This window comes from Rhopalosiphum padi, chromosome 4 (assembly GCF_020882245.1).
Source record: "Rhopalosiphum padi isolate XX-2018 chromosome 4, ASM2088224v1, whole genome shotgun sequence".
In the NCBI taxonomy this organism is placed as follows: domain Eukaryota; kingdom Metazoa; phylum Arthropoda; class Insecta; order Hemiptera; family Aphididae; genus Rhopalosiphum; species Rhopalosiphum padi.
Window position 1 is genome coordinate 2,721,588 of NC_083600.1, and position 23,476 is coordinate 2,745,063.

The 23,476-nt window shown below is 25.5% G+C and overlaps 1 protein-coding gene across 1 annotated transcript; it reads left to right on the forward strand.

Annotated features, from left to right (window-relative positions):
• The first annotated feature begins 3,759 nt into the window (after positions 1–3,759).
• Positions 3,760–23,190, forward strand: LOC132928416 (nose resistant to fluoxetine protein 6-like). The gene is made up of 14 exons (XM_060993062.1): positions 3,760–4,025; positions 7,745–8,095; positions 12,988–13,205; positions 13,287–13,498; positions 13,972–14,066; positions 14,176–14,357; positions 14,427–14,584; positions 15,531–15,699; positions 19,231–19,424; positions 19,850–19,991; positions 20,065–20,254; positions 22,547–22,689; positions 22,777–22,894; positions 22,970–23,190. Exons 2-14 carry the CDS (start codon positions 7,756–7,758, stop codon positions 22,999–23,001), a joined length of 2,193 nt encoding a protein of 730 aa, XP_060849045.1. The 5' UTR covers positions 3,760–4,025; positions 7,745–7,755; the 3' UTR covers positions 23,002–23,190.
• The last annotated feature ends 286 nt before the right edge of the window (positions 23,191–23,476 follow it).

The following is a 23,476-nucleotide window of genomic DNA, read 5'->3' on the forward strand; positions in this document are numbered from 1 at the left end:
ATTATACTTTTTATGTCGATTAACTAAGATAATATTTAACGGGACAATATTTCATGAATAAGTGAAAAGGTAACACAGTTAAAATTGTGCATTGTGTTAAAATAAAACGTGTTAAAGCTTTTAATATAAGCGTAGTATACAAATTGTTTGGTACAAAACGTGGTCAATATCTTATTTGGTAGAAACATCGATATTGGTGGAAAAAGGAAAGATACACTTTTGGTGGAAACTGGTAGCGCTCCTTAATATAGGTAATGGAATATGAAAGACCTTTTTTTTTTAACACCCTAAGCGTTTTCATTGAAATTGTTAAAATTGTACTGAGTATAGGTACCCTCATCAAATTTGATGGGAATATCACCAAGCCGTTTTTACGCATTAATTTTTACTAATGTTAATACGAAACAATTAGGCATATGACCTGTTTCAAATTAAACCTTGAACTATTATAATAAAATTCTAATATTATTATTATTATTCTATAACTATTATGAAACTACCATCCCTACATATTATACATATTAATATTAATTGCACAATATGTATGTATTATAAATAATATATTATACATAATATTAATATATAATTAATACAAAATGTATAGTTTATAAATAAAATATTATACATATTAATACATAATTTTCACATTATTTATATTTTAGTTTTTATTGTATTAATCTTTACATTATATTATAGCAATAAGATATGTATTATTTATTTTAAATTCTAAACAGAGTAAAATATGTGTTGTTGTTATTGCTGCTTAGTGTATGTGACGTAATATTCGGAAGCAGTGAAAATACTCAGATTTTTAATTTGGAAGGTGTTTTCTGGTATAAAGTTAGAAAATATGGAATTTTATAAATGTATTTTAGTTTAATTTTAAACTATTATTACTATGAACCTATTATTATTAATCACGTATTATATTTGATAAAAATTATATTAATGGATTATTGAGACTCTGGGGGTGTTTATAACTTATTTTTCCAATCACTATGGATTGAATTATAAAATTGAATTTTCTTACTGTTTTACATTTTATACTATGTATATATTATAATATAATTCTAAAATGTAAACACAGGTTATATACATATTTTATAAAACTAAAAACTAAATTATACTTTATATTTACAAATTTAAATCAATATCACTAATACAGTCTACAACTTTATCCATACGATAAATTAAAATACAAACATAAATGCAAAATTGCACATTTTGTTTTAAATTCTGAAAGGACTCAGAAATGTATTGGTTTTATAATAGTATACTCTTCTGCTGGATACAAGAAGAAGTCCTAAAGTTTCATGTGGTTAATTGATTGGAAATATTGAACACAGATGGTACTTAGGATTTCAGAAATTCAAAAAAAATATATATACAAAAACTTAAAATCTAGGAAAACGTTTAAATTTATAGTACGCCTATTTTCAACAATATCGATTGTTTTGGTTGTTTTTGTTTAACTTGGGAAATAATAATCTTAAGACTTGACATTGCTCACTAGACACTATTTTTTTAATTTACTGTTTTGTAGATAATATAATACTTGCTGTTAATTAAAAAAGTTAAAACGTTTTATAATAAGTAGTATTACTATAATAGTAGTTTTTAATTTTTTTTTTTTTTATTTAACTTTAAGTACCATTTAAATCTAAATATACTGAGTACAATTTTATTTATCTGTAATAAACCCATCTATAATTTTCATAACTAAAAAAACCATTGTATATACAAATATTTAATTTTTATTTGAAACACAACAATTTTATTATTTTTTGTCAACCATTGAAATTGAATAAACATGACATAAAAAAAAATGTATAATATAATATATCTATGAAAATAAACATAATATAGTATAGAGATTTATTTGTAATAAGTACACATGATAATACTTAACATTTTCTTATAAAGAGTTAATTTACCTTTTGAAAGACAACATTAATAGCATTTGGCAAATATTTTAAATTTGGAAATATTTTAATTTTTTCATTCTTGATCTTTGACCATTAGTTTAAACTTATTTTTAAATGACGTTTAAGTCCATTAGGTTACGTTATTTCTTTTTAAATATATTTATAATATATTACTTAGTTACAATGTTGTAGAATATTAATTGTATATATTAGATATGTATCAGTCCGGTTTTTTTTAGGAAGGAAATAAGTTCGTTCAAGATTCTTAGGTTTGTCCCGTTTGAGTTATTATTTTTAATTTTATAACATGAAATCTTTTATAATTAGGTAACTTTAATCCAAGGTTCCTAATTTCATCATAATAAGAAATTTATTACACATTTACGTTAATAAAAATCGAACAATATTGACTTTTTTATGGTTAGAGAAAATAAAATGTTGACAAATTCAAAGTGCCATCTTAATTCCTATTTATTATTGACGAAGAATGTATCAAACAGTAAACACACACGAAAAAAAAAATGAGCAAGTTAGTACTAGTCCACTGTACAAAAAGTGTCGAATGGGTCACTTTAATAGGTTTATTAAATTTGAGTTTAATAATATATCATTGTATATGAAAAACGATTTTGAATGGAGATGGCTTGTCTGCCTATTGCACAAAATATATTTTACGACATGTTTTTTGATAAAGCTATTAAAGTAATTAATTTTACTATTAGTAGATAGATTGATTTAATTTTTCCCAGAACATTGAATTTATTATATTATTAGTATTTAGTTACAATGAAACCTCTCCTAACGGACATCTCCAAACAGCGCATTAAATTTCAGTAATCCAAGTGTGTCCGCTACTCAGAAGTTTGCGGTATTATAACGATAAAAGGTTTTGAATACAAATTCCCATTTTTCCTTATTTTTTTATATTTTTTCCTATTATTTTGAAAAGTAGGTAATGGACATTTTTTTTTTTAATTTTGAACTTTTTAAAATACAAACTAGATCCAATTTTTGTCTAAAACCTCCCTTGTAGTTGAAATTTGAATAATTTTTTCGTAGTTTCACATAAAACCTAATAAACATATATATATTATTCAATTAATATTTAATATTAATATAAAAATACAAAATTCTCTTTTTCTCGTGAGATGATTCCTTTTATTTTTAAGGTATTTTTCTTAATGGTCCACCCAATTCCTGTACATTGAATATTCTATTACAGCTATTATATATTTTGTTTATCTGTGCACAAATAAAATATGTTCTTATCACTTAATAGATAGTATGACGTGTTGGTTATAATATTATATAGATATGACAATCTAAATCATAATAAAAGATTAACCAGCAAAAGGAATTTTTTACAAACAGTTTAGCAAAATCGTATATTTGAAAAATGATACAATTATAAATTACCATTACGTTTTACACTAAATACTGCGAGATACATCAATAATTAAACATTTATTTATCATACTTTAAAATATATGAAATCAGTTGTTTATCTATACGTCATTATTTCATACACGAAGGCATATGTACAATATTAGTGGATTTTACCTGATATATTACACATAATATTAAGTACATCGTATTTATTAATTACTTTAAACATTTTCACTACTCATTGACATTAGTCATAAACTATCGCAACCTAACCAAGTAAATACGCCCATTTTTCACATTAAAATCGAAAATAATATTATATTTTGTGTTCGTTGTATTGGAGTCTTAATGCATGATATGATTACGTTTATTATTTTAGGGAGGGGTTCTGAATGAACAGTTCTTACGAGAATTTATATAGCTGTACAAGCACCTACGTTTAGTAGTGACACGATGGCTATTATGCACATCGACTTCTTATGGTATATACAATATATATAATGCACAGTTCAATTGATTTTTATTAAAAAACGTGACGTTAAATTATATAAACAGTTTGGTTTACTTATGAAGTTCTTAAGGTATTTCAATCGTTGGATAAATTATTACTTGTATAATAATAACTTAAATCCGAAAAGAAGTATAAAAAATAATTGAGTTCAACGATAATCAAATTGGATTAATTTTATAAAGAAAATCCAAACGAAATTAATTGTAAGTCTATACAAAATTATCATTAATATTATATTATTATTTGTACCTAATTGTAATATTTAGTTTTTATCATTAAAATACGATTATTATAAATTCAAATAAGTAAATTATAATATTATAAATATTACGTATGCACCTAATCATTTTTTACTAGTAGCAGTATAATATTTAAATCCAGTATTTTGAGACGGTATGATAAATTTTATAAAATATTGAACATATTCTTTCTTTTATTATATTAATTTACATAAAAAACTCAAAATAACATCTTAAACAAAACTAATTCCTATTTTCACATTATCCAATAAACAAATATTGCTATTTTATTTATATATTTATGTTCTGTTAATTTCCAAACTTCAGCATATTTTAGTAACTAATTTAAGTCAACCATCGCATATACATATTATATCTTGTGATTAAAAGTGATTTTTAACAGGTTGTTTGTATAATATTTAACAATGTTTCTGCTATAAGGCTATTTTGACAATGATAATATCTTCGACAAATATAAACATTAAAAAAAAATAATTTCTGGATTCAAAATAAAATACCTTTTAATGATTTAGAAATGATCTCGATCGTAGTATGAATCAAGCATTTTGTAAAACGATATTTGTTTTTTTTATATAAAAATAAAAGATATCAATAATATTTTGTTAAATATTTCGATATAAATATCAACATTTTTAAAAACTATGAAATATTGTGTGCTATGTGGTATGGCATTTTAAAAACTAATCAACTTATTGATTTACCGTCACAAACTATTATTATATCGCTTGAACACCAGCTTGAAAAAAATCACAGTTTCATCCTCATAGTTACCCTATTGCAGGAAACCTACAATTTATTATTTCCTCTTAACCACCACCGCCGTACACTGCGTAACTTAATAGTTTCTTACTTATTCCCACAACTATTGAATAAGTCATCACAAAGTTTCTTAAAACCTTGAAGTAAGAATATAATTTTAATCGATCTTTTCTCAATAGCTTACTCGACAGTGCACCAATTCTGACTCACTTTTAATTATCGCACCCGAGTTATTGCAGGATTGTTACTATGCCGATTTTGGCTACGCGTGTAGAGCTGCTATTTGCGCGAATTCAGGTTTAAGGTTAGGGCAAAAACAATCTCGGGATTGTTGTTATGGTATAGCACATACTTTAAAATGTTGAATCTTAACTAATTACTCAACTATTCGTACACATGCTATAAAAAAGTACTCTTCGTCCCAATCGTTACGGCTCTTTTTTTTTATACAACTAAAACCGCACAGGGATAACGTTTTTTACCGCATACATATTAATATTTGATGATACCTGATATTTGAATCTAATACATGTAAGCTTATCACGATGTTTGAATTTTTCCAAGTTGACATATTTATATAGACATATAATTTGTATCACCCTTTCAGACTTCAGTACAGCATACATTTTAAGCTATTCCATCACTAGAACAAAAAAAAAAAAAAAATATATTAAAAATTAAAATTAAACGTTTACTATAAATCTAACTATATTATTTTGAATATAAGGTATTTTTTCTTTCTTTATACTAAGATAATATTACGATTTTGAAAACAAGTGCGTTTCAGCATGTTATAGTTGGTCGCGGACGCCAGTTTATATGATAACATTTTGGGAACCAATTAAATTGATAACCATACGTTATTTTATAGAATCGGATATTTATCAGATATTTTTTTTCGCAATGTCTTTGGATTCTCCGTAAAATTTACTATAAAATTCCAGTAGTATCAATTACTTAAAATAACTTAACAACAACAAGTCACGTATGTGCGTCAGAGGACCCGAAGGCAATTTTAATGATGACGAGTATGTACCTCAATGTTACCGAAAGTTTACCCCTTAATCTTTAAAAAAAACGGTTAAGTAATCGACCTGGTAATCGTTTTTTTTTTTGTATATATACTACATCCTATTTGAAGTTTAACGTTGGAATTATGATGGTAAAATAATATATTATTCGTTTGACAAATGACGATGATAAGAATACAATATTAATACTTGTTTTGTATGCCACTTAAGAACTATTGTCATGCTTACTACCCACATTTTAAGTTACCTACTCACCAATTATTATTTTCCTTAATACCTTCCTATTAGCAAATTATAATTGTAATAGTCAAATATCCTGTTATCCGTTACTTATTTTAATGTTATATTCATCAATCAGGATTTGTGACTTAACTGATGAGTATTAATCTCCACTCTTTAACGCCATCAGTCCATTTGTGACATAGGTACTACAATTATCCCGGGACCTTGAAAATCACATACGTGTACTGTAGTTTTTTTCAATAATTACAATTTTAAATTACTTCTTCATAACATATATATATTATTCTAGTCAGCTATATAATGTGATATTGAGTTCGTGTATCTACTATTAATCGTGTATTGTCTAAAGATAATATATATATATATGTGTTGTTATGGTGTTTTATACTGTACCGTTTATGTTGACACGATGTTACAATATTAAAAATATTATGTTTGACATTGTGATCATAATGATGATATATCATAAAATCATTATGTTAAAATTATTGACCGGTAATTTTTACACTACACTACAGTCTACATGCTATAATATAGTATTTAACACTATCAGTTTTGATAGCAAGTAAACAATAACAGTATCAAAAATGTTATGTTATAGTTAAACATCATCACATCTAAATTATTGCACATTTCGAAAAATTATTTTGATATTATTAATAAAATATTCTAGTATTACGCAGTCCTATGTATACGAATGTATTAATTTATAGTATTTATACATAATTTTACACCAACATATTTTTTATTAAAATTATATACAGCAGTAATTCGATATTAATATCCTCCATAAATTTATTGGATGTATAAACATGTTTTCATTATTATTTATTATGATTTGGTTATAATATGTAGATGCTACACTATTTTTCCATATTTGCCACATTCACTACACTAAATTGTTAAAATATATCGTGTAATAAATTGCAAACCTATGTTTTGTATAAATTACATTGTGTTTTAAATCAAAAAATATCAAATATCATAATTTTATGATACTGCGTTATTTTGTTATCTCATTGCATAAGTAGGTACGGCTGTTTCGTTTATAGCTCAATACAATATTTTATAATTGTTAACTATTCTATATTTATGTATTAAATAAAAAAAATATGTTAAAATAGACATGTAAGTATTCAAATTTTGAACATTTTCGAACTGTTTTTAGCGTACTCTCGTAAAATCATAAATACTCATTAGTTATTAACAGTGATAGAATTATAAATAATTCATGAAGTTTTTGCTAAACACGCTAATCCAAAATTTATTGTATCCGAGTTCTGCACCACGGATCATACCTAACGTTCTGTCCGAATGTTAAATACAATTACTTAATATAAGTATATTTGTTTTGAGACGAATAGAAAAAAATGATTGGCTATATAATGAAATGAATTCCCGTCGCAAAATTTCTCAAAATTTAAAAAAAAAATTACACCAATAATAGAACGTAGGTATACTAAGCATACGTAATATTATTAATATTTACAATACTATGATGAAACCCTATCCCTGTCTTGTATACTTATTTGCACTCAAATATTCGGCCTTATAATAATATGTCCTTACAATATATATTATCATATTATTTTGTATTATGTGTTTAAATTATAGATTTTTTTTTTATAGATTTAAGAACAATGTGGCTTGAATACATTTGGATAACATTAACTGCAATAGTTGTAATAACAAACAATAGTGTATCTCATGCTCAGAGTCACAACGCTAGTGAGTCTAAAATAACGCGTCATCTAGGAAATTATGTAGTTCAGAAAGATCACGACGATACACTAAATACAAAAAACATCACACCAATTATAGATAATGAGAACACAATTAATACCCAAACATTGTTTGGAGATATTATTGCGAATAGTATGAAAAACTTTTTACCTTTTTCTAATGCCAATGACAATTGTACTAAAGATGGTCAACATTACGTGAATGATTTAAATAACCAAACACTATGGGCTGTTAAAAGTAAGTAAATAACATTTCTGTCAGACGTATAATATTACTAAATAATATAGTGTTACTAATGTATTTGTTTATTCGGCTTAATTATATATTATAATAGAAAAATAACTGTTTAATAGGTACACTAGTTTTATTTATAAAATATTCATTAATAAATATTGATTACGATTAAAATGTTTGACTATTTCTTTAACATAATATAATATTGATAAATCGCGGTTTTACTATAGTTAAATGAATTGTACTCTATATGACGTGATGTTTTAATTTTTTTTTTTTGTTTTTCAGCAGTTGTCACTTAGCTATAAGTTTTGTAAATCGAATACTGCATTTTATTTTGTAAATGAACCTAGGTCCGTAGTAAATAATTAAATAGTATGTATTTTATATAAGCTTTGTAAGTTTTCATTAGATTACGCTACTTTATGAATTTTCTTAAGAAAGTTATTATAGAGTCTTGGAGAGCTTATTAATTTATAGTATTTTTCGATTCACACTAACTCAAATCAATGTATTGAGAGATATTATTTTTAAGTAGATGGTAGTAAACGAAGAAAAATACAATGAGTCATATGACACTGTATTATATAATATAAGAAAACAAGTGTTGTTTTAAAATCTAAAAACAAATAAAAATCCAATTACTTATATAACTACGTTATATATGTTTATATTACAAATTTAACAATGATTTATAACTATTTAAAATATTTAAAATACAGTCACATTTTTTTTTTTTTTTTTATAAGCTTAAAATCTAACCTTACCATATTTTGACGAAATTTAAACTTCATAGGTAAAATAAAGATTTATTTTCGAGCAATTTCTGTTATTCTATTTTAAATAAAAAAATTAAAAATTGAATACTAGAGACTTGAACATTTTCACCATTACAATTGTATTATGCGCTATGCATATTGACATTTTCGAAATATTTAGAATAATTTTAATCTATTAATACTACGGAATCTATTAACATCACGTACTATACTACGTCAATATTAACATATTAAGTCTATTTCCATTTGTAAATAAATAACACTTATATAATATGATTTAATATATTATAAGAATATTCTGCGACTACGCGCCTAAACTATCTATAAATCACTGTAGTATATGAAATTGTTTTTAGTTAAAATTACTATTTTATTAATGCTATTATAAAAATAATACATATATATATATATATACATAAAAAAAGGTCGACTTACAGTTTTCGGTCAAATCGACTATGATTTATCAATGAATTCAAATTCAACATTTCCATAAAAACACCTTATGTTTCTATAATCAATAACGATGTATACTCAAAACCTACTATACACCAAAGCGACCTTGTTACCTATTTTATCTATATTCTATTTAATATACCTTTTAAAAGTACATAATGGAGAAAAAAATATATCGGTTTAAAAAATAATATTTTTATATTTAAGGAACAGGTAAACATCATATTATTTTAAGCTTTTATCTATACTTGTTTATAACCTATTAATATTCATAATATTTAATATAATTATTATATAGGTAATCGCTCATTTTCTAAAAAAAAAAAAAAAAAAACATCATTAATGTTTATAGAAATATTTCTTTTGGCTTTTTTTTGAAAATCATTATATTATATAATTTTTTTATTGTAGTTGCTTATACTTTTAACTTTTTTTAAATATATAAAACCTTTTTTATTTTATATTCCGACAAATTTGTTGTTGTTGATAATTTCAATAAACGAAAATAAAATTTAGAAGGAATAATGAACTAATCATAAGTAAAGCAAGGATTTTCATGCATATTTTTCTATTTAACATTATAATATTATGCTTAGTAAGTACATAGTATATTTCACAACGTTTGTAATCAAGTACTTAAAGTTTTTAGAGCATATTTTTACATATTTTGATATTTTTAGGGTTTAAAGTACATATTTTTGATTATACGAGCATATTTGAAGTTTTTTGTTGCATATTTTGAAAGTTTATCAAAAATCAAGCATTTTGGTAAATATGTTTAATAAATCAAAGTAAACAACTATATTTAACTACGAATTTACCATAAAGACGATAGAGACTAATTTTTATCTCAATGGTCAGTGGGTAGATTAGATTAGATCTGTTTGTTTGTATTATTGTTTATTTTATACATAAATTTACATAAAAAAAAATAGAATAAACTTATAATTTTTAAGTATTAAAGCTTTTTAGAACGAGGTAGATTGACTCTGAATTACATTTCAAATATTCTTGGTCAATTATTTGATTAATCTACATTTTAAATTCGTATAACTAATTGATTACACGTTTGAAGTTCGATGTTTTTATTATTTTTATTTTCTATACATAATTATTTTTCTTTTAACCCGTCGCACGGGGTAAATAATTACCCCAGACATTTTAAAAATATTTATAAAATATTTAATACGGTATGTGGATATTTGATCACCTTAATAGCCTCAAATATTGCATCTAAAAATAGGCTTTTATTGGTTTTATGTTGAAAAAAAAAATTGTATTTATAATCACTCTGTATAATGTAAACTCTCTTTGTATACCGCCGACATATTTTATATACTACTGAGAAATGTAAAATAAAACGTTTGTATAACAACAAGTTACTATTTCCGAAAATAGTTATATACTAACCATAAAATAATAACTAGCTATCTTTGAGGGGTACATTTTTACCCCATGCGCGTAAATGAGACATCTATGTCCGTGCGCCGTACGACGGGTTACAGTAGTATGAAGTATTAAGTATTTGAATTATTTTAGGATATCAACTAAAAATTAATTTGTAATACAATAATAATTAACCTAAAATAACAATTTAACACACATTTTTAGTTGTTAATTAAAACTTATAAAAACAGTTAATTATTTTATTTTTTGTACTTTTGCAGGAATTTAAAATGTAACCACGTAATAATTTATACATAACCGTGAATTAGTTATTTTTCCTGTGGGAAAACCGTTAAAATAATTATTGCTTTAACTAATCACTGATGCAGTGATGCATATTGTTATTAAATTAAGTGTTCAATTTAAAGCTATATGTGTTACCTATACAAATATATTTACGGCGAATATCCAAGTAAACCATTAATTAATTATTGTATTCATTAATTGCCTCGATAGGTGATTCTTGGATGCAACGATAAATATTATGTAAACAAAAATATACTAATTTTATAAGTGGCGGAAAGTGGAGTTTTCGTTTCTGCCACCATTAAAAAATGATTATTATGAAAATATTCCTGTAAACGTGTAGGTAATAGAAATACATTTCGCAAACTATACGCGTGTAATAAAAACAAAACTATTTATAATAATTTAAAGGCGAATTAGTTAAATTAAATTGACGAATGAAGTTAAAATAATTCATTAAGATATTCGTTTGTTTACGTGTATACAGATATTTTGAACGTTAAGCGTACCTACTTTTCATCGAACCTCAAAAGTAGTAAATATCGTTTTAACATGCTTATGGTACATCGAGTAAATTATTTAAGTAAAATCACACCAACTCCCCAAAAAGAAAAATTTTACAGCAATGGACATATTATGCGCGTATTTACTAACTATACTATAATGTATCAACTAATAAAAAAACTTCAGCACTTTCCCTAAAACGTAAATTATGCGTCATAATATTATGAAATACCTAATATGTTTATTATATTATACGATTTATTATTTCATATTTGAATATATAAAGTATTGGAATGTATAAATGTATAAGGAATAATTATTTTATAAAAATATTTACTTGGTCAATAACATATTAATCATCGTATATTACCTACATTGAATATTATAAGAATATTCAATGCATGTATTCTATTTTATACAATTTCATAACATACTATTTTATTTTTCAAATGGTATCTAAAGTTGTTCTCGCATAATATATATTTCCAAATTAATATATTTTATACATTCGCAATTTGAAAAGGAATTATTACTGTAAACAACACGAGCAATATTGTATCTTTAACGAAGAACAGAGAGACAACTCAGATATATGTTGAATATCGCTAAAGCATATTTTTAATTTATATTTTGTTTACATTTTACAATATTTTTATTTCATTCAAAGACTCAATGGTCGATAATACGTAATATGTTCTGCAATCAAAACATTTATATTTACTTTGGAACATCAAACATCGATTCGAGATTAAGTTAAGCGAGATAATATAATCGATATAAGTTTTAGTATTATTCAGAAACATAAAATATTACTCCATCGCAAATAACTGTATACATAATACATATTTATTTCGTAAGGTACCTATTGTGAAAATAATTATTATATCAAAATTGTTTAGTCACAATTACGTCTAATTATTACGGTGTCCACTATTTAATGGTAATATTAACCACACATACATACCTTGTAATATTTGTAATATTTTAGATTACGTAAAGATAATTTAACTTTAACAGCCGTCACAACAAAATATATTTCTAAAATCTAAATGTGTACATAACGTCATTTTATAATGATCTAAATCGAATATTGCTGCTTAGGAAAGTTAAATATTAGTTAGGTACTAATCTAACCTAAAATTGAAATGTATAGTTTTAAATTTGTTATTAGAAACAATATTATAATAACATAATAATAAGTCAAAAAATTGAAATAAAGTATACGTTAGGTATGTATTTTATAATACGCTTTTTGTTAAGTATATCGATAGTACATAGACGTTTTAAATTGTAATTACTATGTATATTTTTTTTCATTATTTATGATATTATTTATACGTTGTACAATACTAGAGCCTATGTATTTTTATATTTTTTTTTCTAATAGAAATCATAAAAAATAATATACATATAATATCATTATCGAATATAAGAAAAATTAACCGTAATCACTTTGAATTCGTATAGTGTACACGTCTTCGTCTAAATATCCTGGATCAATTTTATCCGGCGACGTCAACGAATTGGGATACTTTGACCAATGCATGCGCGTGTCATCAAAACGTCTTGGGATTAACGGAGCGTACGCCATAGCCAACGTACGTTTCCACTTAGCTGCAGACGAAGGACCTCCCGAACCTCTCGACCAATTCGACATAATCAAAGCGGATCGGGAACGATCGAAAGTATGATATTGCGATAGTGTTATCAATGACGAATGAACGACAACGTCGGGAATTATATTTTAAAATTTAAACCGATTTCAGAGGGACCCGTTGGAAGTGGGACCGAAAAACCTATTATGGGCGTTGTGTTTTCCAGACTCGTGTACCAACGAAGACATAAGATTATCCGTCGATCGCGCGTTGGCGCCGGCTTTCCAGGCGCACAATATCAGCGTGAAAGTCGCAGTTCCGCCGTTGATGTACACCTCTAAGAACACGGCGTTGAAGTATACCAATGCAGTTTTGATCGTCTAGTGAGTACAGTACTATATTATTATCTAAATTGTATAATAAGCGACGCTGTCGATCATATTATGACAATTGGCTAATAATAGTTATAACGTCTATACGTTTCCGCGGTTGAATTAACTCTCGATGGATATCTCACGAGTCACGGATACGATAAATAAAATTTTTCGAATATGAAATACTCCACGAGAATATCAGTTTTAGAAAAAAAAAAATAATAATAAATTTAAAAAAACAAACATACATAATTCGATATAATTCGTCTTCATAAGCTTTTGGTAATATCCTTACCGCAAAAACGTCATATCGTAGTAAGTTACTACAAGGGCCGTAGTAAACACGTTTGTACGTGTGACCCGATTCATTAATATAATATTACAGTATTCTGTTTTTGAGATATTTTTTTCGAAGTTAATTTGACTGAAGATATTATTGTTACCGGTCACTAACGGCTGACATTGTGTTTCATGTGTCATAGTGGAATATTTATCGTGGGCTGTGCGTTGATGATCGCCGGGACGTTGTACGATTTATTTGCAGATCACTCGAAACCCGGAAAATGTTCTTTTACCAGTAAGTTTGGAAACGTGAATAGCTAAAATATGCATAAATATTGTATAATCACTGTTAATGTAATAACAATATTATTAACATCGTTACATTGACGTCTTTGGTGTTTTAGGTAAGTGCTTAAATTCGTTCTCGGTGATAACAAATATGAGAAACTTAACGGAAGATCCAAAAACTAAAGACTTTGCTGTAACCAATGGGCTTAAAACTTTGGGAATAATCTCCGTGATAATCGGTCATAGAGTAGCTCTAAACTTAGGAATTCCATCCTCTGATCCAGAATACTCGGAACGCGTATGGGAAACAATATTTTTTTTTTTTATTATTGATTTCAGACGATTTTACTATGTTTTTATTTTAAAGATTTTTACCGATTTTTGGTGGTCGTTCCTCAAGTCTCCGGTTGCAGTTGAAATATTTTTTATAATAAGTGGATTTTTTACATACGTCGTGGTTGAAGAGCGTTTAAGGAATGGAAAACCATTAAAGTTTATTTTCTTAATGATTTACCGAATAATCAGGTATTGAATAAAACTTACCCTTATTTTTTTAAATTTAAATTTTACTGTTATTTGCTAAAATTGTGATAACATTTTATTTATAATCTTAAATAGATTTTAGTTTAAGATCCAGTATATTGCGCATATAATAATTTATTAGAAATTTAACAAAAGCAGAATTTATACAGAAAATAAAATGCACATTTATTAATTTCCAATGTTGTTCAAAATAAGAGTTTCAATAATTTCTACAATATTATATCATAATGATAAATTAATAGTCAACATTATATCAACAGTCGCCTACTATTTATAACAATTAGAAGCCTAAAGTCAAATTTGTTCATATTTCGTTTTAATATTAATTTCGTAATACATTAATTTACAAAATATTAAACATGTATATATTATTTTGATTAATAAAATTGTAAGACAATTCAAATACACGAACAAATTATTTGTAGGTACTTAAATTTTGATTCAAACTTAACTTTTTGAACCATTAACTACAGGATGTTTTTTACTAATTATTTATATTGACTATGGTATATGTATACCATACATTAAGACTAAACTCAAAATGACTGTAGAGAACCTCATAAAATAATTTATTTAAATAATTATAATTTTGATCTAATAGCGTATGAATCGCAAAAGTATATAAATCATCAAATGTTAAAAGTAAACAATAACTATTCAAACGATTACGTTAACAAAATTATCTGACTAAATTAGTAATATATACCTACATTAAAATATTATAAATGTACGTGGTTGTTCTTCGATAATTTTTAAAACAATAACTTATACAATAGTTTAACTTTATTTTACGAATCAATAGACAATACGCTTGTTTGATTTTAACGAAGTTGCTTATCATTTAAAATGTTATTATTATATTTATTATATATATTTATTATTTACAGAAATAAGAATACAATAAAATGTGTATTTATTTAATTTTTAGAATTTTCCCAATGTATATTACTGTTATTGTAATATTTGCATTTATTTTGCCTTATATGGGTGATGGCCCACTGTGGAAACTTATTGTTTACCCCGAAGCCGAGTTTTGCCGGAAAAACTGGTGGACCAATCTATTGTTTATAAACAACTATGTACATTCAAACGAAATGGTAAATATCTTACTTTTTTATTTGTTAAGTAATTTTCTACCTAATTTTTATTATATATTCAAATTATACGTATTATTTAAATTAAAACTATAGTGAATCCATCACGGTTGGTATTGATACACGTAGTTACAAATGTTTAATATTACAATTCATAATACATGTTTGTAAAATCTTTACGAAAAACAAAAAACATAAACAGTGTGTTTTACCAAAATTGTTCATAGGTCCATATTAATGAGTTTGGAAGATTGACATGCTATTAAATTCATTAATTTGTTATAGTGACTTACATATTTTAGTAATTAATACTAGTCTTTCAACATATATTATAATTAAAAATAGTATACAATAATTGTACTAACTCATTAAACATTTTAAATCCATTATTATATTTAAATATTTCTGTAAAATCATATTTATTGATTATTATACTTAGTATAAAATAAAAACATTTTAACAATTGATAAATTATTTGTTTAAAAAAAAATATATATCCCCTAAAATTACAGTAGAAAAAAATGATTATTATTTGAAAAATATAAATTGTTATCTCCAAAGGATACTCCTAAGTAGTACAAAAAATCTGAATAATTACGAATATTAATATTATAATTATTAAAGTGTTTGAGGTAGATGAAATAAAGAATTTGTAATAAACGTTTTAATAGAGGGATGTTGGAAACTCTTTTCTACCTCTATTAAAATTCCAGGGTAACTTCGAAATTATTATCATATAGACTACGACAAAAAGGTATAATCAATCAGTATTGAAATACTAATGAATAGTTCATTTTCAAAAATTTTAAAATGAAGTTACATAACAACTTCATTACACCCCACTAAAACACCTCTGTAAACAATTGGAGGTAGCTGCAAAATTTTTGAAACCCCAAATCAACTGAATGATCGATATAAATTAAAATAAATCTCATTATAAAATGAATCATTTCGTTAGCAACTTCACTAAAAAACATTGTATTTTATGACCGAATTTTGCTTAAATGATAAAAATTAAGCATATTTCAGCACTGACATAGTACAAATTAAATCCATTGTTTGTATCCAAAATTCACTGTCGGGGGTGCCAGTTAGATAAATTCACTATATTTTATTATCCATCTAATGTTAGCATTATCCAGATGTTACCATTAGCAGTGAGGTACTAGCTGAATTACCCGCCAATGACGTCTGCTGGTTTAAAGTAAAAAAAAATATTAATATAAACAAATAAGTCTTCTAAGGAGTAAATAGGTTTTGTTATATTGGCTGAAATCTGAGTTTTCACACGACGTCGTGAAAACTAAACCAATTAATATTGAAGCATTTATCCAATTACACTCATAATATACTGTATGTGTACTAAAATGCAATATGTAGGTAACATAAATCCTAACTACATTTTCGTCTGACGTATGCACTTTTCTGGATCGAAATAATATTTATAGCAATTTAGACATGTAGCCGAATTGATTTTCAAATAATTTTGGAATAATATTGTGTGAAATGCATCAACAGTGTATCAATAACAAACCGTAATTAGATCCACGCAAAATATCTAGGTGCACTCAGATTTAAAAATAAAAATATTATTATTAAACATTATAAAATAATAATAATTTATCTTTTTTCCTATAATACGCAAATAAAAATGAGTAACTACAGATACAATGAAAACTATTATAATATTTAAGAAGATTTACACTAAATTACTTAAAATTTTCAATAAATATATTTACGGGTTTAAATATAACGAAAAAGAATTAAAATTTGAAAAAATTATCACGTTTAATAAAAATATTTCCTACCACCAAAATTATATTGTTTGTTTTACAAAACCTTTAATCACTTACAATAATAAATGTGTAAAATATAATGAGCAACTATATTTTATCGAATGCAAATGCACACCTTTCCATTCCGTAAATTACACCTCTGATTAGATTGCTGTTTTATACGAATCAATAATCTATCAAATTTTTATTTTTTGTTTTATAATGTACAATTTACATAAAGACGTGTTATTAAATTACTAAAATTACAATAAAGACATTTTTGGTTTATTTTTTTATACCTTTCAACCTTGGCTGTAGTTCATTTTACTCGTTGCATTTTATATATATCTAATAATTTGGTGTATATTTGAAAATTATTTTTTCTACGTCTTCTGTGGTATCATCATGTAGTGAACTTAATTTCATGTTTTATTTATTATTGTCAAAGAATAAATTAAAGTCTCCGTCATTTTTACGGACCAAAGGGTTTTCATACATTCTACGCATGTTCGATTCCAAAACACTAAAACCTTGTTCAATAAACGAAACCATGATTGCAATTTGAATTCCACCGTATATTGTAAACAAGCAAAACTAGTTTTTGTCGCCGAGTCACCTCCGTGCCTACTGGCTACTATGAATATTGTAAATTTGCAATTATTTATTGGTATACACTGATGACCAGACACCGGAAGTTATTTACTTACCATTCATGACTTTTAAGGTCCGACGACTGACAAGGAAAAGTTTCGCATGTTATTTTTATTATAAATTTAAATTTGAAATACATAATATTATATGATACAGTGATTTTTAAATATTCAGAAATAATAACAGAAATATATAATCCCTTTTGTAATATATTATATTGGTACTATGTTGATGATTTGGTTAAATATTTTTCATTATATTGTGTAATATTATAAATATACATGATATATATATATATATATTTAGCCACGTAGGTAAATACACTATGAGACAGTTGTCATATTTAAATCCGCTTTCGTTAAATCATATACAATGATAGGTACATATCAAATAAAATGTTTAAATGGTAATAAAATAATATTTTATTATCCAAAAAATTGATACGATATTTAGTATTAATTCAACCTTATGGTATTTAGTATTAGAGTTCTATACATGGTGGTAACCGTTTAATGTACTTAGGTATTTTTCTTCTGCTACAAATTGATTATAATAAATGAATTGACAACACACTGCGTATACTGAATTCTGCATTCAACAGAGTTTAAAAATGGAAACTGTAGGTGTACATTTCGATCTAACAATGCTCTTCATATATATAAGCTACCTAGTTTTTCAAGTTCGTCTGGAGTGGTTTCTACGACGGTGTGTTTATACCTATTTATTGTATGTCATACTATCTTACATGCACACATATTGTCCTTGAGACCGTCAGCTTATTCTTACTGCAATTTATTCGAACTATACGTATTCAACTATATATTCGGCATTAGCTAAATTAAAAAATAATAATTTTTAATTATTAATACTAAACCAAATTATGTTTTTGCATAATTGTAAATAATTTTAGAAGAGTAATAAAGTATTTAGAACATATTACACAGACGTGTTATTATCACATTTGTTTTACGCGTACATACAAATTATAATGACCGTAACTTTAATACATTTAAACTCGTGTTCCTCTAAGTATATATTATATTTTGTTATTTTGTCTCAGCACTGTACAGATACGTGTATTTTAATAATTTAATGATATCATTTTCAGTGTATGGTGCACGCGTGGTACTTGGCATGTGACATGCATTTTTTTATAGTTGGTGTTTTCTTGACCTATATTGTATGGAGATGGAATAAAGCCGGTATTGTTATTTACGGCATTCTCTTTGCTATATCTATTTATATACCTGCAAAATCAATTTATGATAATAAACAATGGGGAGTAATGCCATACTTCCATGGGTAAATATGTCAATTTCACTTGAAAAATTGTGTGAATATTATTATTAGTATTATTTTATCATTTTGATTATTAAATATAAGCTAATAACTTGTGCATTTGATGTTGTAATAATAATTTTATATAAAAATAAATGTATAAATTCATTACTTTGAAATTATTTTAGTTAAAAATATTGAGCAAAGTAGATATTTTAATCTAAAAAAAAACACTAATCATTAAAATAAAAAATACTTTCATATGTTAAAACGATGTTTCTCGTCAATAATTATTCCGTTGTATTCTTTCGTTTCCGATTCGAATATACGTTGCGGCGATTAACATGATATTCTTAAATTTTTAATAAAGCACTAGTATTATATTTTTAATAGACGTGGTTGTATTAAATTAATAATAATTGTTCAAATTATGATTTTTTTTTTTTTAGTAATATTAAAAATCTCAGGACAACTGAACATTTCCAAAAAGTTTACATAAAGAGTCATTACAGGATTACTACATACCTCGTTGGTCTGGCAGCCGCTTTTATATACTTGCGTATTAAACAATCTAAATTCAAATTTTCATCAGTAAGTAATTAATAAAAATAGCATTGTCTTAATTAATTCGGTTTACGTGCATAATTAATTTTTTTTTTTTTAGGAAAGTAGAATAATAGGATTCATTACATGCTTATTGTTGCATATTGCCTGTTACATTGTTACCGGCTACTTATATTTGCCAGGCCTTACGTACAATCCATGGAATCACATAATATACTTCACGTTCCAGAGAATTGTATATTCGTTGACTATATCGTACTTGCTTGTCGTCAGCTCTCTATCTAATTTTGGTAAATATAAATAAATATAATCATACTTAACGTTTTAAAAAACTAAAGATATTGTACAAAGAGCTTATAGTAGTTCAAAAAAATAAAATAAATCTGTTGCGCCTACACGATCACACATTTATGGAACTACAAACACTTACAATACGTCTTATTCATAGGCATATACCTAAACGTATACATCTAATTTTTTTTGATTATGTCAAAAAATATATTCATACAATTAAAAAAATCAATTTACCAAAACTATTAAATTCGATTGCACAAAACTACCAAAAAACACAAAATAGACGTATTCATAATATAATATTTAAACAATATTGCAACGTGACAGACGACCAGTATTTCGGTATCCGTTATAATTTAGAATTATGTAGGTGTCCAATATTATAAATCTGATAATCATTTATATTTCTGTTGTGAATTTTTATTAAATAATTATTTTTGTTATGCAACGGAAAATCTACCTGTCGTAATCTACGTATGACCCCGTTAAATAGTTTCCGTCTTCGTCTGAAGCGTAGGTATTTCGACGTCACGATTCAACACGAGATTTTTCGTTGTTGCATTATTTTTTTAAATTTTTTTGTTATCTAAAACGTCACCATAGAGTAGTCGCTAGTCCAGCGATTATATTATGTTCTGCGGCCATGTCCGCCTGCCGGGCAATGTATGTATTCAGATGACTGTTTTCCACGAGTTAATAAAACGCTCATTAGGTATAAGGTAACCGATTTCAATTTTATCGATATGATTAAAGCTTGTTCCTGTTTGTTATTATTTCCCAAATCGTATAATAATATTATTATTGTGTGCATCAATTCTCATCATGTATTCGTGTGGCGACAAGACGTACCTGTCGGCGGTGATAAGTACGTATAGTATGCTTCGTGTTTCTGCAGGCTTTAATGTTGTATAATATGTAAACGTCTCGTTGTGTCATGCCGACAGCTATAATTATTATTATTACTGGATGCTACTGTTGTACAGATTTATACGGCCAAGCGATATAATACCGATAATACATAATAGCGTCATTTGTTTTTTTTTCTTCATCCTTTAATCTTTATTAATTATTAATTATTATTATAATTATTTTTATTTTTCTTAAACTCTCACTCACTCATTCTCAATAAAAAAAATCCTTAGTATCCTGCCGATTCAACTTAGGGTGGAAACACTTGATTTTAGTGGTCAATCTGAAAACACATATTTTTTTTTAGAATTATATCTATTTAACTTTTCTAGATTTTGAGTTTAGCTGTCACGTCGTATTGATTTAAATTTTAAACTGAAGTCGTAGATAAATATAAAATGAACATTCCACCTTCCTCGTTTCAAATAAATATATTATATTCAAACCATATTCATTAAAGAATTCATTGTATCTCATAGAAAAAACAAAATGTTCCTCGGGCACACGATTATTTATTTAGGTTTATTTGGGTAGGCATTATTAATTATTAAGTACCGTACAATTATTGTGTCCTATGTATTTTTTTTAACATAATATCAGATATGTATAAATTTAAAAATACAATATTCTTATAGTACATTATATTTTGAGTTTTGAATAAAATAATAGAAATTTTATTTTATATTTGTATTATTAAAAATACATAAGTCAGCAATACAGTATAAATATAAATTGTATTATTCGTTAAAAATAATTAATAATTATCTGTTATAATGAATAATCAAGTAAGATAATACTAATGGATAAGACATTAGTATCTCTGATCTCATAATATATTTTGTTACAAAAATTAAAATCATAATCGTAAAACCTACTTGTACAGTGTATAGACTACAGAGAACATAGAATCATATTAATTTTATCAATATCTCATCAGTCATCATATTTGACATGATATAATGTATAAATTATTATAAAATAATAAATAAATATGATTAATATTAATCATTTGTTAGTTAATATTTGGTTTATATTAATTATGTTAGTCGATCGTGAATTACATAAACAGCATTAATTCTATTACTATTTTTATCGTTATATACTTATTTTTATTATACACTTAACAGTTAACACCTTCTATCTCGCTTTTTATAATATACTTTATACTCGTACATAGCAGCAAGAGCAATAAGTATTTACCATGAGGTTTTAGTTATGATAGTTATTTAAAGACATTTTATTAAATAAACGAAAATAATGCATTTTATTTACTAAAGTTATGATAAATCGTAAACTGATATTAAAAAATAACCTATATATTTATACACACCTGAACAATACACATCACAATTGATCAAAACAAAATTATTTTCCAATAGGTTTTATCAGCAGTTTTATTGAGTGCAAACTTTTCACTGTCATATCAAGGTTATCGTACGTTCTGTATCTGACACATTTTATTGTTCAGTTGCAAAGTATTGGTCAAATCCGTCAACCACAATATGGAAACTTTTGGACATTGGTAATTTTAAAATATATTGTTTATGCTCGAAAATTTATTGCTCAACAGTAAACACCAATTAATTTATAATTTTGTCTTTCTAATAAGTATTGGGAAATCAACGCCGATTTAATAACAGCTCTGTCGTACTCTGTATTTTTTAATCTAATTGTGGAAGCACCGTGCAGGAAAATATTTAAGGAACTTATGAATGTATTTCTTAAAGGTATAAATGTTTATTTTGTATATTAATAGTCTACGTAGCTCACCTTCAATAATATTTATATGTGAACATTTTTAGCCGAGAAAGAATCGGACTCGACTGAATCATAATGTGGACGATGGGAGTAACGTCCAAAAAACACTAAATGCAGCTCCTTCGTATTTAAGAGAAGCTCAAAAATATTAAGCTAAATGCCTCTTCAATATTATACTGTAAAACCATAGTGAATATTTAAAATGTGTAATATATAATGTATCTATTTTACTTAAATATATGATATATGATGATAGAATAATAAATTAGTGCGTGTTTGTTTTAATAGAAAAAAGTATACAAATTAATTGAATTTAATTAACATTGAAGATTTACAGTCGTTGAATAAATTTACTTGGCAATATCACAGACCTTTTACTTTATTATAATCAGAAAAAAATTAAATAAGTAGGCATTGTATTGTACCGTGTATTGTAGTACTAGCTGATTCTTCACTGCGCAGTCAACTACAAGAAACATAATTATTATTACAAGTTAAAATATGTATATTATAAATTATATAATTATTAATATTACATTTTATTTTTATTT